The sequence below is a fragment of the Panthera tigris genome, chromosome B4, assembly GCF_018350195.1.
Source record: "Panthera tigris isolate Pti1 chromosome B4, P.tigris_Pti1_mat1.1, whole genome shotgun sequence".
Lineage (NCBI taxonomy): Eukaryota > Metazoa > Chordata > Mammalia > Carnivora > Felidae > Panthera > Panthera tigris.
In genome coordinates, this window is record NC_056666.1 from 59027149 (window position 1) to 59041720 (window position 14572).

The 14572-nt window shown below is 36.5% G+C and overlaps 1 protein-coding gene across 2 annotated transcripts in view; it reads right to left on the bottom strand.

Annotated features, from left to right (window-relative positions):
- Positions 1-14572, bottom strand: part of ITPR2 (inositol 1,4,5-trisphosphate receptor type 2) — a 487005-nt gene that overhangs the window by 107347 nt on the left and 365086 nt on the right. For both annotated transcript variants that reach the window (XM_042991994.1, XM_042991993.1), the window contains exon 46: positions 5742-5849. In XM_042991994.1, the coding sequence (XP_042847928.1) occupies positions 5742-5849 (108 nt within the window). The remainder of the gene's footprint in view (positions 1-5741; positions 5850-14572) is intronic.

Below are 14572 nucleotides of genomic sequence, written 5' to 3' on the forward strand. Positions count from 1 at the left end.
TCAGGTCATGATCTCACAGTTCGTGGCTTTGAGCCCCATGTCGACTCTGTGCTGACAGTTCACAGCGTAGAGCCTGTTTCAGATTTTGTGTCTCCCGCTCTTGCTGCCCCTCCCCTATTCATGCACTATTTCTGTCTCTGTCTCTGTCTCTTTATCAAAAATAAATAAACATTAAAAAATGAAAAAAAATACACACACAGAATGAAATTTAGTAGCAGTAAATAAAATTCCCAAACACAGGTTAAAGAAGTCAATTATACAAAAGAAAAATTGGACCTATTTATATTGCAGGGGGAAAAAAACGTTGTTTTTTTTTTTTTTTGCTTGATCCAAAAGTATAAAACCATAAAAAAAAAATTCTCAGGATGCATTTAAGAAATAGTGTCTGTATACCATGATCAAGTGGGATATACTCCAGGGACGCAAGGGATGTTCAACATCCACAAATCAGTCAATGTGATGTAGTACAGTAACAAAATAAAACATTAAAATCATATAATCAGTTCAACAGATGCAGAAAAAGCATTTGAGAAAGTTCAACATCCATTTATGGTAAAAACTTTCAACAAAGTGGGTATAGAGGGAACATATCTCAACATAAAAGCCATACCTGACAAAGTCACACAGCTATCATAATATACCAACAGTACAAAGCTGAAAGTTCCTCCTCTAAGATCAGTACCAAGACAATGATTGTTGAAATCAACATTAATTCTTCTGTTTTGTCCCATCACACTTTTTGCTCACTAGGTAACCCTGCCCTGTTCTGGTTCTCAAGACACATATCACTTTTATTCAACATAGTATTAGAAGTCCTAACCAGAGCCATTAGACAAGAAAACAAAATAAAAGGCATCCAAATTGGAAAAAAAGAAGTTAAATGGTCACTATATCTAGAGGACATGATATTAGGTATAGAAAACCCTAAATACTCCAACAAAAAAGTGTTAGGAATACTAAACAAATTCAGTAAAGTGGCAAGACACAAAAATTAATACACAAAACTCTGTTGTATTGCTATGCACTCATAATGAACTATCAGAAAGAGAAATAAAGAAAACAACCTCATTCAGAATTTCATCAAAAAGAACACAACAGTGGCTCCTAGGTGGCTCAGTCATTTGAGCATCCAACTCTAGATTTTGGCTGAGGTCATGATCCCAGGGTCATGGGATCAAGCCCCACATGGAGTTCTGCACTGAGCATAAAGCCTGTTTAAGATATTCTCTCTCTGTCTGTCTTTCTCTCCCTCTGCTCCTCTCCCCCACTTGTGTGCTCGCTCTCTCTCTCTCTCTCTCTCCAATACCTAGAAATAAATTTAATCAAGGAGCTAAAAGATCTATGTATTAAAAACTGTAAGACACCAATGAAAGAAATTGAAGAAGCCACAAATAAATGGAAAAATATTTCATGCTCATTGTTTGGAAAAACTAATATTTTTAAAAAATATCCATACTACCCTAAGCAATATACAGATTCAATGCAATCCCTGTCAAAATTTCCATGATATTTTTCAAATGGAACAAACACTCCTAACAAAAAAGGAACAGTCTTAAAATTTGTATGGAACCACTGAAGACCCCAGATAGCCAAAGCAAGTTACAGACAGAAATTACACTCCCTGATTTCAAACAGTATTACAAAGCTATAGTAATGAAACAGTGTGGTATTGGCATAAAAACAGAAACACAGATGAATGGATCACAATAGAGACCCCATAAATAAATCCATGCATATGTGGTCAATTAGTTAACCATGAAGGAACCAAGAACACAAAATGAGGAAAGGACAGTCTCTTCAATAAATGGTTTGGAAAATTGGACAGCTACATGCAAAAGAATGAAACTGGACCACTACCTTACACAGTATACAAAAATTAACTCAAAATGATCAAAACTTAAACAGAAGACTTGAAACCACAAAAAGTCTTAGAAGAAAACAGGTAGTAAGTTCCTTGACATAGGTCTTGAAGATGATGATTTAAATCACATGACAAAAGCTAAGGCAACAAAAGCAAAAATAAACAAGTGGGACTACATCGAACTAAAAAGCTTTTGCACATCAAAGGAAACCATCAACAAAGTGAAAAAGCAAGTTACTGAATGGGAGAAAATATATGCAAATCAAATATCCAATAAGGGGCTAATAGCCAAACTATATAAAGAATTCATACAACTCAATAGCGGAAAAACCCAGTCTGATTAAAAAATGGGCAGAAGATCTGAATAGATAATTTTCTGAAGAAGATAGACAAATGGGCAATAAATACATGAAAAGATGCCCTACATCATTCATCATCAAGAAACTTCAAATCAAAACCACAATGTGATATGATCTCACACATGTTAGAATGACTATTATCAAAAAGACTAGAAATATTAAGTATTGGTGAAGATGTGGAGAAAAGGGAACCTTTGTGCACTCTTGGTGGAAATGTAAATTGGTGTGGCCACTGTAGAAAACAATATGGAGGTTCCTCAAAAATTAAAATTGGAACTACTATGTGATCCAGCAATTCCACTTTTGCATATTTATCCAAAATAAACAAAAATACTAATCTGAAAAATATCTGCACCCCCATGTTCACTGCAACACTATTTATAATAGTCGGATTATGGAAACAACCTAAGTGTCTGTCAATGGATGAATGGGTAAAGAAAATGGTGGTATATATACACAGAGGAATATTTGCCATAAAGAATAACAAAATCTCACCATTTATGACAACAAATGAATGGACCTCAAGGGTCCATTTATATTATTCATATAAATGAAAAAAGTCAGAGAAAGACAAATAGCACATGATCTCTCTTATATGTGGACTCTGAATATAAATAGATACATACAATAGATATACATAGATACAGACAATAGATTGGTGGTTGCCAGAGTCAGGGGACGGGATGTGGGAAAAATGGGTGCATTGCTTTTGACTTTTTAAAAATTTAAATCAAAAATTAAAATTAAGATTAATTTTGAAAAATAAATAGAGCCTTATTTATTACAAACCAAACTATTCAGTCCTTTATGAGATGCTATGTTTGATTCTGGTTGTCACATTTTACAAGGGGGCACCTACAAACTAGAGGGATTGCTGCAGACAAGGGGGATGTATTAACTGTAAAAAGCCAAAATGGATAATGTTTTCAATATATTTATTCAACAAATGACTATTCACTCCTTAGGTAAGGAGCTCTGGGGAATTCAAAGTGAAAAAACATCATGAATCCCAATCTATAGGAGGCTATAGCTTAGTGATCATCATGGGTCTTCAAATGGTACAGCCAAGCTATCATGCTGATGGAGGAGCAAATGTTCTGAACACTGGGTAAACATTAAAGTGGGCTGATGTGCACTCTTTATAAAAAAAATAACTTTCTAATTATTCAAATTGTTCAAAATTGGATCTGTTTCCTTCTGAAGTAGTGAGATCTCTATCACAGGAAGAATTGGAAGTGGAAGCAGGATCATTACAGAATAATTTCTCTTTGGATGGGTGACCCACAAGGTCCTTCAAATTTCCCAGTGTCTTTCAGTCTATAACTTTAGAAAACCTATTATTTTCAACAATAATCATTATTATGGTGGTGCTCCAGGCACAGTGTCAGTTTTGGAAACATAGAGATGATCAAGAATGGGCCCTGTCTCAAGGAAGGGACAAGTGATACATAATACACATATTCCAATATGATATATTTAACAGCATGATCAAACTGTTGTGGGAGGTGCAGTGGGATGAAACTAATGAATGCCTGATAGAAGGGTGAGAGGCCTCTCTGCGTGGGGCATATGAGCTGGTCTTCCAATGAGCATGAGGACTGGTCAACATGTATAAGTTAGATCATCAGTCCAGACTGTTCCTTTGAACCCTGGACTTCTGTACCCAACTTCATGCATGCCTGAAAGTCACCTCAAGTTCTATTTATCCAAGAACCAACAAATGGTCTTCCTTTCTCTGGGGTCTCAGAGCTAGGCCCCCAATGCGCAACACCAGTTCTGCTTATTTATTCAGACCAGAAGCCCAGGGGTGTCCTTTTCCATACCCTTTTCCTTAGGTGATCACATTTTATAAGGAGCATTATAAATATCCTACACACACACAGAGACGTGCACGCACACATGCATGCATGCACACACACACACACACACACACACACACGTTTTTCTCCAGTGTAGTCATCTTCAATACCATCATCTTTCACAGTTGTTCTTTTGAAAAGAGACACCCCCACTCATATGTTCTTTCACATCTTTCTTTCATTTACTTCTATCTGAAATTCTGTGCCCAATCTTTAATGAAGAAACTTCTACTCAATCTTTAATATATTTTTTTGGCAACTGTCTGTAAAATCCATCCTGAAACTCCCCAGGCACAGTTAATTGCTGTTTTCTCTACATTTCCTTCGCCCTTTGTTTATGCACTTATTACACAGAATTATCTTCTGTATGTGATGGAGAGTAAGTGATCTGCTAACAAATTACTAAAGTTGTGTATTTGCAGTGAAATACCTCCTCATTGCTGGGAAACCAGTAAAAATCCAACCTCAAATGATAGCTGCCATCTCTCACACAGGTATTAACTGGACCCTTCCTCTGACCCACCCAGCCCACCTCCTATTCCTACCTCTTCTAATCCTGTAGCTTTGTACTGAGACTTCTGGGACCTTCCTCAGAACCTAAGTGGTTTGGTGATAAATTTGTATCAATTTCCCCAGCTTCCTGACTTGGCCAGCCTCTCTGTCTCTAAGCACCTGATGCAATAAAGAATGTTTCTGCTTCTGGTCCAGCTCATGGGTTCTACCAGGGTCAAATCTCCCACCAAGGCTGCAGTATTATTCATGTCTATAAACGTGAGCAAGAGATCCATCCTGTGATATGAGGTAATAATGCTCATTATTCCAAATGTTTGGCAATAGGAAACAACAAGGTGTAGTGATAATATACCCTGAGAGTTAATAGCAGTGTTACCCATCATGCATTCTGCTGAAAACTAAAAAAATACCTGCCAAAGTGAATAAATGTATGAATGTAAATTACGAGTGACAAGCGTCAACTACTCTGCTCACTTCTGCCTGATTAGCTCTGCCAACTAGTGTCAAAATGATACCATAGCTAGTAAATGACAGCCAGATGGGTCTCACAACACATAATGATAAGTCCATGTTGACCTCCACCTTCTGAGTTGCCACCAGCTATTACATAATGTTTCATTTAGGGGGTAGGGCATCAATTGCTGCATACTGAAAATGGAAACTGCTATAAATCATTCCAAGTTTATGCTATCAATATGAAAACTTTATAGTGCCTTCCATACTTTTGAACACTGTCTTACACAGAGATCTCTTTTAATTAGCCTTTTAGAGTTTTGACCGAGCATGCTTTTCTTGAATGATACTTCTATTATAATAATCTTTTCATGAAAACACCACTGCTCTGCAATGATTGCTTCTATGACCAAAATAAAACAAAAGTCACATTAATTACAAAAGAAAATTTAGATACAGTTCTGGCCAAAAGCTAAAGACTGCTTTATCTGCCAAAATCAAAGACTGCTTTGAAAGATATGCACCTCGATTTCTTATAGATGACTCTTCACATCTTATCTTTTGATATATACTTTTCCAGTTTATATTTTTAAATCTGCTTCATTGTTCTAGGAAACAATTATGAAAATGTCCTGAAATAGAAAGTGAACATATATTTTCACAGTTGATCCCTTTCAAGAAATAATTGATGGTTACCTCAATCTGTGCAGTGTGATTGGCATAATATTTTAAGGCTTCATCCCCATCATCTGGATCTGATCCTGGTTTGAGCATCTGTTGTAAGAGTTTGTTGTGACGGGCCAACTAGAGGGAAAGAGAAGAGAAAAGGATTTAGGTCTCTTTTTCCCCCTTTCCTGGGATTAAACTTTGAAATTACTTTGTCCACTTGTACACATAGCTTCACAGTTCTGGGGTTAACGGTGATTAATTACACTTCAGTAAGGCATGTCCATTTGAAAGCTATAAATAATGAAACTATAAGGATCAGCTGTTATTACCATATCAATTTTACATTTTTTTGTTTGGCAATATATATGTTCCTCTCATGAGAAGACCGTGTCTCTCCCAGAGTAGGTGTTCACTTACTATCTGTTGATTAAATTTATATCTTAGATAAATGTATAATTGAGCCAGGAAGAAGAAACACCTGCAGAGATATATAACTGATACTCCCTATAATAGATTTAAAATACATGCATATCTAAAACAACTTGATCAGCAGTGTGATACTTCAGTAGGTAACAGTACCAATATAAATGGCAGCTTCTATATACACAAATAAATAGGTATTTATATTTCAGAGGAATTTCTCTTATGGAATCTAATCAAAGCTCTCTACATTAGCAGTTTGTACTAAAGTCCTATGCTTCTGAATATTCATATGTCAGAATTCATACTTTTCTCAGTTTTATTAGGAGTGGAAATGGCATTTACAGAATAAAAATTTCACCACAAATTGTCTTAAACTTCTGTTGATAGAAGTAATCTTTCTCTCCCATTTGAACGTCTATGACATTTGTTGCCAGTTCTCTCACGTTGTAAATAACTAATACATGATGCCTTCACATATCACTTTTATGGCTGTCTTGAACAATTCCTGAAACCCTGCAATGTCTTTAACCTTTCAGGTATTCTACTCATGCCTCAAGTTTCCTGAGGGCTTCTAGTAAAAAGAATCCACATATAATTCTTATTCCTGGCACCATTCCTATCTCTTACCCTGTGCCAGCCACTAATCCTAAACACTTAAGTGCATGGTCTCATTTGATCCTTCTAGGAAATCCTAAAGTAGGCACTCGTATTATCCCCATTTTACAGATAAGGAAACTGAGGCACAGAGCATTTAAGGGAGTTGCCCATGATAATGTCTCTAGAAAATGATAGAGCCAGTATTGAACTCAAGCAGTATGGTTTCATAGTATTCTTATCAACTTACAGAGCAATAAATAAGTCTTTGTACTATTCTTAAGATGTTAACTCAAATTGTGATTATTAAGAATGGAGATAAATTTTAAACAATAATCCAGGACCTATAAAACCTCATAAAAATTATACTTGTAAGTGGTAACGTGGTAAATTAAATATTCATTCCATTGATGCTGCTCTAAAGCAAATCATTTCCAAAGCTATTATTTTAGATTGGCTTTCAGGGATATTTATAATTCACTCAAGAAAACCATTTACATTTCATTCTTGACTAAATGTGAATTATACAGATTTTTATTACAAACTGTAGTCATGAAATTTGTTGCGACTTATAGGTGCTTCTAAAATTCTAAATATGTTTCAAAGGATAGAATTATTATAATCATTTAGGCACATTAGCATATGTTTTAAGAAGTTTGTTGAAGGTAAAATTGGCATGACTTGTTTACAGTTTGCATCTAGGGCATGAAGGAGTTAGGATTGACCCCAACGGTATAGACCTGAGCAACTGAAGGCTTAGAAATTCCAGTAACTAAGGAAAAATGCAGAAGGACCATATTTAGGGAGAGAAAATCAAGACTTTGATTTTGGACACATGAAACTTTATATATCATGCAAAAGGAGACGATGAGCAGGCTGTTGGATGGACGTGTTTATCAAGAGTTCTGTGCAGAGTTCGGGAATGGAACTATGTACTGAGGTGTCATCAGTATATGTGTCATACTTAAAATCATGAGCTTAATGAGATGACCTAAAAGTGAGCTCAGACAGAGAAAAGAGATCCAAAGAACACCAATAGAATTTAGGAAGAGGAGGGGAATCTGAAAAGAAGACTGAGAAATTTGCGCCAGGGAGGTCGGAACAAAACCAGTGAAATCAGGGGTCCTGGCAGCCAAATGAAGAAAGAACTTCAGGATGGAGGGAGTGATCATTTGTGTCAAAAGTTGATGACAGTTGAATCAAATGATGACCAGGAAGTGACAGTTAAAAGTCACTGATAACCTCGACAGCAACAGTTTCAGAGAATGGTGGACACCAAAGCCTAATGTAACAAGTTGAAGTAAGAATGCGTGGATAAGAAGTATAAACAATGAGTATAGGCAACTCTTGAAAAGCACCACTATAAGGGGGAGCCAAGAGACAGGGTGGTAGCTAGACAAATGGATAAGGCAAAAGGGCGGTATTTTTAAAGATGAGAATTGTAACATCATGTTCGTTTAATTTTGAGAGAGCTGGAACGTTTGCTAAAGCAACATCTTGACTAGGTGAGAATGGAATAATCTAAGATGTAAGTGGAAGGTTTTTGCCTTAGATAGAAACAAATTCAACCATACTGACAGCAGAGCTATGGGTGCAGAGTCAGGAGGGTGTTAGTTTTGATGATGGGAACACAGAAAAGTTTTGGGTTTTTTCCTGGTTACTTTTATTTTCTCAGTGTAGTAGGAAGCTGATAATGAGGATGAGAAAGGAGGTGTTGGAAATTTGAGGAAGAGAAGATATGAGATGGTGAGCTAGGGAAAGTGAACACACTTGGAAAATGTAGTAGGATTGTCAGGAAGTCCTAAGAGCTCCCTTTCTGTGATGGTGAAAGCGAGGTCAGTAAGCATGTTTGTGTGTTTTTCTCCAGTGAGGTTCAGCTGTCTGGGTCCAGGCATAAGTAGACAGAATTGTAATTAATGGGATTTGTGGTTTTTCAGGACAAGGTCAACAACACACCAAAAAGACATACGTGGAAATTAAGAGTCCATGCTAGGACTTTCAATGGGTCCATGGAAGCTAAGCTGAATTACAAAGGTAATGAAGCCAAGAGGGACAATGAAAAGGTGGTAGGATCAATGAATTGTAGCTTCTAATGTCTTTAAAAAAATGTGTTGCAGTTGAAGTGCTAGAAGAAAAGTACTAGTTAGAAAAGGCAAGCCAGCCTGAGATACTTAAAGTGGAACTCACTGATGGGGGGCAGGGAGCAGTGACTAGTAATGATCAGGTTTTAGGTGTAACCATATATCTATCATCTGGTCTCCATCACCACACTGCCCTGAGCCACCATCTTCTCTCACCTGGAATATTGCAATAGCCTTTAACTGGTCTCCCTGAGTCACCCTGGTCTCCCAGAGTTTAGCCTTAACACAGGAGCCAGAGTCATCTTTTTGGTACAATCATGCCTCTTCGACTCAAAACCCTCCAATGGCTGCCATCTCAGTTAGAGTTAGAGCCAAGTCTTCACCATGGCCAACGAGGCCAATAGAATCTGGCCTTGTTACACCTTTCTCATTACTCTCCTGGTACCTCCCCAAGATCCCAGCCCTTCTGGGCTCCTGACTGTTCCTTCAACCTGAGAAGCGTGTATCCATCTCAAGGCTTTGTAGGTGTTCCCTTTCTGGATCCTCTTCCTCTAGACACCTGCATGGTTTGCTTCCTCACCTTCTTCAGGACTCCTTTCAAATACTGGCTTATCAATAAACATGCTTTGAATAATGACCTCGTCCGTCTTTCCTAATACATCCAACAACATTTCCTCCTTTATTTTTCCCCATAGCATACTATGATCTGACATACCATATTTTATTATCAATGTCTTCATTAACTATCCCTGCCACAACAGAGTAAGCTTATGTTCTTAGAGAACAGAGATTTTCATCCATTTTGTTCACTGTTATATTTCCAAGGCTTAGAACAGTGTCTGGCACATAGTAGATATTCAATACATATTTGTTTAATAAATTAAATATAAATATCATAACTCTTAAATCATAAACAAAGGATAGGTTTCCAATGTAAGACAGTAATTTGAATAATTTCTTATAAATTTATTTATTAAAAACTTTTACTTCTTTATAGTTACTTTATAGTATTAAAATTAACATAATGATTTTAAGAAATCAACAATGCCATTTTATGTGATATAATGAATAGTACAAATCTATACAGATAATTTTCATTTAGTATGTACTACTTAACAGAAACAGCAGGACTTCTCTCTTTCCTGCAGTGTTAATGAGATGATTCTACATTTTCTTGTTTTATTGAAGATAATGGCACTCTCAAAGACACTTTAAAAAAATAAGATGTGGAGGCCTCTCTCACATGTTCAAACATTTAAAATTTATTCATAATTATATATGTAATCTACACATACATTGGAAAATTAAAAATATATAATAAGAAAAAACAAAATAGAAATAACTGTACCATTTTTTTTCTGCCTGGATATCTTTTACATTATTTTGTGACTGAGAGCCTTTCCTGACTAATTAGCCTAGTTTGCTCTTGCTTGTTCTGTGTTCAGATGGTGCCCTGTAACATACCTAGATAGCAAAATTTCTCATATTGTATCTTAGTTAATATTATGTCTCTCCAAGGAAAAGGACCTTGTCTTAACCTCTACATTCTCAGAGGAAAAAACAGAACTTGGTACACCAAATAGACACAATAGATATTTGCTAAAGAAACAAGTTAGTGAATGACATTCATTATGTATTTATTGGGCAAAAACTCTTAAATCTCGATGAATTATCTCTCTGTTTCCTCCTTGATAAAATACAAAGGCCAAAGAAATATAGTTAGACATCAGATGATGGTAGAATTCCCAGGGTTTGTAGAAATAAAATACTTTAATATTCTGTTCTTATTTCATAGTTAATTCATGTACTTATATCTCTTCTGCCGTATTGTAAGCTATTTGGAGAAGAAGGACCTGAATACTCAATAAATGTGGGCTTGAACCCTGTGAAGCAAGGATAGAATCCCTATTATATAAACAAAATACAAAAGTAAATAATATCTCAATGATTCTAAAACATGTGAAAATAACTGGTATCGATACAGAGCTCTCTGGTCCAAGTTTACAGTGTACTAGAAGCACAGTATAAATTCTCAGAGACCAATTAACATATGCTCAATAGTTTTGGGTTTTTTTTAAAGATTTAGTCCCCTTTATATGCACTCCTATTAAAAATGTTACCCAGAATGACCATGCTGCCAATCATAAACATCAGTTTTTTCTTAGTGATGGGCTCTTTACTTTAGCCAATTTTCTCTACCATTCCCTGCCACATACTTTTTTATATGACACAAATAAAGAAAAACAACCCCATAATTCAAAGAAGCAACAGCATCATTTAATATCATGTGCTTTGGAAACCAAATGTGAAAAAAAAAAAAAAAGGTAAGTTTCTAGACAAGTATAGCACATCTGTGGAGATCCATCACAATGAGAAATGTAATTTAAATCTTAATTAAAAACTTGAAAAGAGTTAATGAAGACATACAAGGACAGTCATCTTATGATATATAACTTTAGCTCACAGAGACCCTCACAACAGTATTTGAAATTACCTGATGTCACTATACAACATGGTCTGGAAAACCAACCATCCATCAATGTTACTAATAATGAGAATCTGAACATGGGCATCATCACTGAATACTAAAAAGGAATAATGTTATAGTTAGAAAATCTCTGGGACCTAGAAATAGTTACAATCCACAACAGTCTTTATTAGGTGAAATTGTAGCAATCGTTTTATACATGGCATGGACATGATGCCTACATTCGCCATACCTGCTTGGTAAATGGTGATGAAAGAATTTTACCAATAAAAAACTCTTATTAGCTCATTACTACAAACAGAAAAACTAGCCTGAGATAATTTATCCCTTTCATAATATTAAAGTTTTAAAAAATGCAATGTAATACATGTGCAGATATATGCATATATATATCAGGGAGAAAGAAATCAAAACATTGGCAGTTAGTCTTATAAAAGAATAAAGACATAACTCCCACAAGGAAAGACTCCCTTGAATGCATAGAGATCTTTCATTATGTGTTGGGGGGGAAGGAAAATCATGCACTTCATTACTAGTCATGACATATTTGCAATTTAAATACATATACAACTTTAAACAGGAATAAAAATTTGTGCATATATATAAAATACATACACACTCATAAGTACCATACACACAACCATATACACAAACATATATAACCTACAGCTAAGTCTTTAAGTAACACCGTGCAGCTTTTTAAATCCAAGATTAGGGAATAAAGATGACAGATTTAGGCTTTTTATTTTTAGCAGCATCCCTTATTAAACCATTCACATTTATCTTCCCATCATTAGAATTCTGATTCATTTCAGTTTTGGTCCAAATAGGGATGGAGTAAAAAAAAAATCAAGCAATTGCACTTGAATGATATTCAACAATAATTATTCTTTGGCACTTCTCATGTGATTTTTTTCATGTGAGTTCCACTTGTATTAATTGGTAAAACTGACAGAGCAACTGCCTTTCCAAAGATCACAAAGTGCGCTGGAGCCTGAAGTCAGAATAATTGGCTTGTACGTTTACGTTAATAATTGTACAATGCTTTTATAGCAAACACTCTTCCTGTTAGAAGCAGAGAGAAATCAGCAGGAGAATATAAACTAAGGTGTTTACCTTTTCTAACATGTTTAAAATACACAAACCTGTTTTCAAAACATGTATCTTTCTCTGATTTGGTGTTTCTTTTATGTAGAAAGCAAAAAACACTACTGTGGGATTATAGAGATAAGTAAGACTTATTCTCTTTCTTTAAGCAATCTACTTTCTAGTTGGAGGAATGAAAATAATTATAGAAATGTAATTAATATGAAGGAAAATACGGGCAGGAATGCAAGAGATCACATTTGGTGGTAGCACTAGGAAAAGAATCATGTAAAAAATGCATCTGACAAAGGTTTTAAAGAATGGATAAAATGTCCATAGGCAGGAAGGGGGAGGTGAGGATGTCATGAGGAAGCCGTTCTTAGGGGAGATGGGGACATGCATGAAGAAAGTCACAGAAGATGGGTAGAGAGAGACAGGTCTGGAAGGTGCAATCATACTAAATGCCCATGTAGGAGTTTGAGCAGAGAATACTATTGAAGTTGAACTGTGTCCACCAAAAAGACATACTCAAGTCCTAACCCCCAATAGCTGTGAGTGTGATCTTACTTGAATATAGGGTCTTTGCAGATGTATTCAGTTAAGATGAGGTCATACTGGATGAAGGTGGGTCCTAATGCAAAGACTAGTGTCCTTGTAAGAAGAGGGAAATTTGGACACAGACACAGACACATAGGGAGAATGCCATGTAATAACAGGAGACAGGGACTGATACAAGGCCAACAGCACCAAGGGTTGCTGTTACCAGCAGAAGCAAAGAAGATGCAGGTGAGGACCCTACCTTAGAGCTTTCAGGGAAAGCATGGCTCTGCCAATACCTTCATTTAGGACTTGCAGCCCCCGGAACTGGAAGGGAATAAATGTCTGCCATTTTAGACTATCAAAATTGTGGTAATTGGGGGCGCCTGGGTGGCTCCATCGGTTAAGCGTCCGACTCTTGGTTTCAGCTCAGGTCATGATCTCACAGCTTCGTGGGTTCAAGCCCTACATTGGGCTCAGTGCTGGCAGCACGGAGCCTGCTTGGGATTCTCTCTCTCTCTCTCTCTCTCTCCCTCTCTAGCTGCCCTTCCTCCACTCATGCTGTCTGTGTCTCTCTCAAAATAAATAAACAAACTTAAAAAAAATTCAAAATTGTGGTAATTTGGTACAGCAGCCCTAGCACGCTGTATCAGTCTGTTTGGGATGCTAAACAGAAATACCAGAGCCTGGATGGCTTATATATCATACAGATTTACTTCTCACACTTCTAGAGGCTGGGAAGTTGAAGGGAAAAAGCACCAGCAGATTTGGTGTCTGGGGAGAGCTCACTTCCTCATAGACAGGCGTCTTTTCACTAAAACCTCATTGGTGGAAAGGGCAAGGGATCTTTCAGGTCTCTGGTATAAGGGCATTAATCCCATTCATGAGGGCTCTACCACCATGACCTAATCACCTCTCAAAGGCAAAAATTCCAAACACCATTGCACTGGACGTTGGGATTCAACATACGAATTTGGGGGTGGTGGGTGGCACAAACATTCAATCTATAGCAGAAGCTAATACAAATGCAAGCCATTAAGGAATTTTTCTCTTAATTTTGACATGATAAACTAAGATCTTCTTATTCTTTTCCCCTTCTATTAGAAAAAGAATTGGGGGATAGAGAGAAACCATTTGAGAATGGTGCCAACTGTCCAGAGCTGCTCTCAGTACTACAAAGTCCCTTATAAAGAAAATAACCCAAAGAAGAAATAACTGTCCCTCTAGAAGATTGAAACCAGGATTATGATTGTGTTCAGAGTAGGGTCAAACTCATGTTAAGAAGAAAAGGCTTTCTCACATGAGACTGAACTGTGTGGTCTCAGCAAGAAAATATTCACTGTGGCAGGGTATGTGCACTTAGACCCTTTATAAGCATATAAACTTCTGGCATTTCTAAAAGAGAGGATCACTTGCTCTCTACTTCAATCAGTAAATCAAGGCTGCAGGAACCCCCCCAGTAATTTTCAAATTAAATCTGAGGTTAAATAGTGAAAGATGCAGAAATGGTGGCATTTCCAGAAGAGGGTGAGCACATTAGAGAGTTGGGGGTGAGGGGTAAAGTGAGGGGAGAAAATGTGGACGAGTATTACAGACATGGGTTTGATATTATGTATACGATATCTATATAGTATTATAGATAAGGCTAT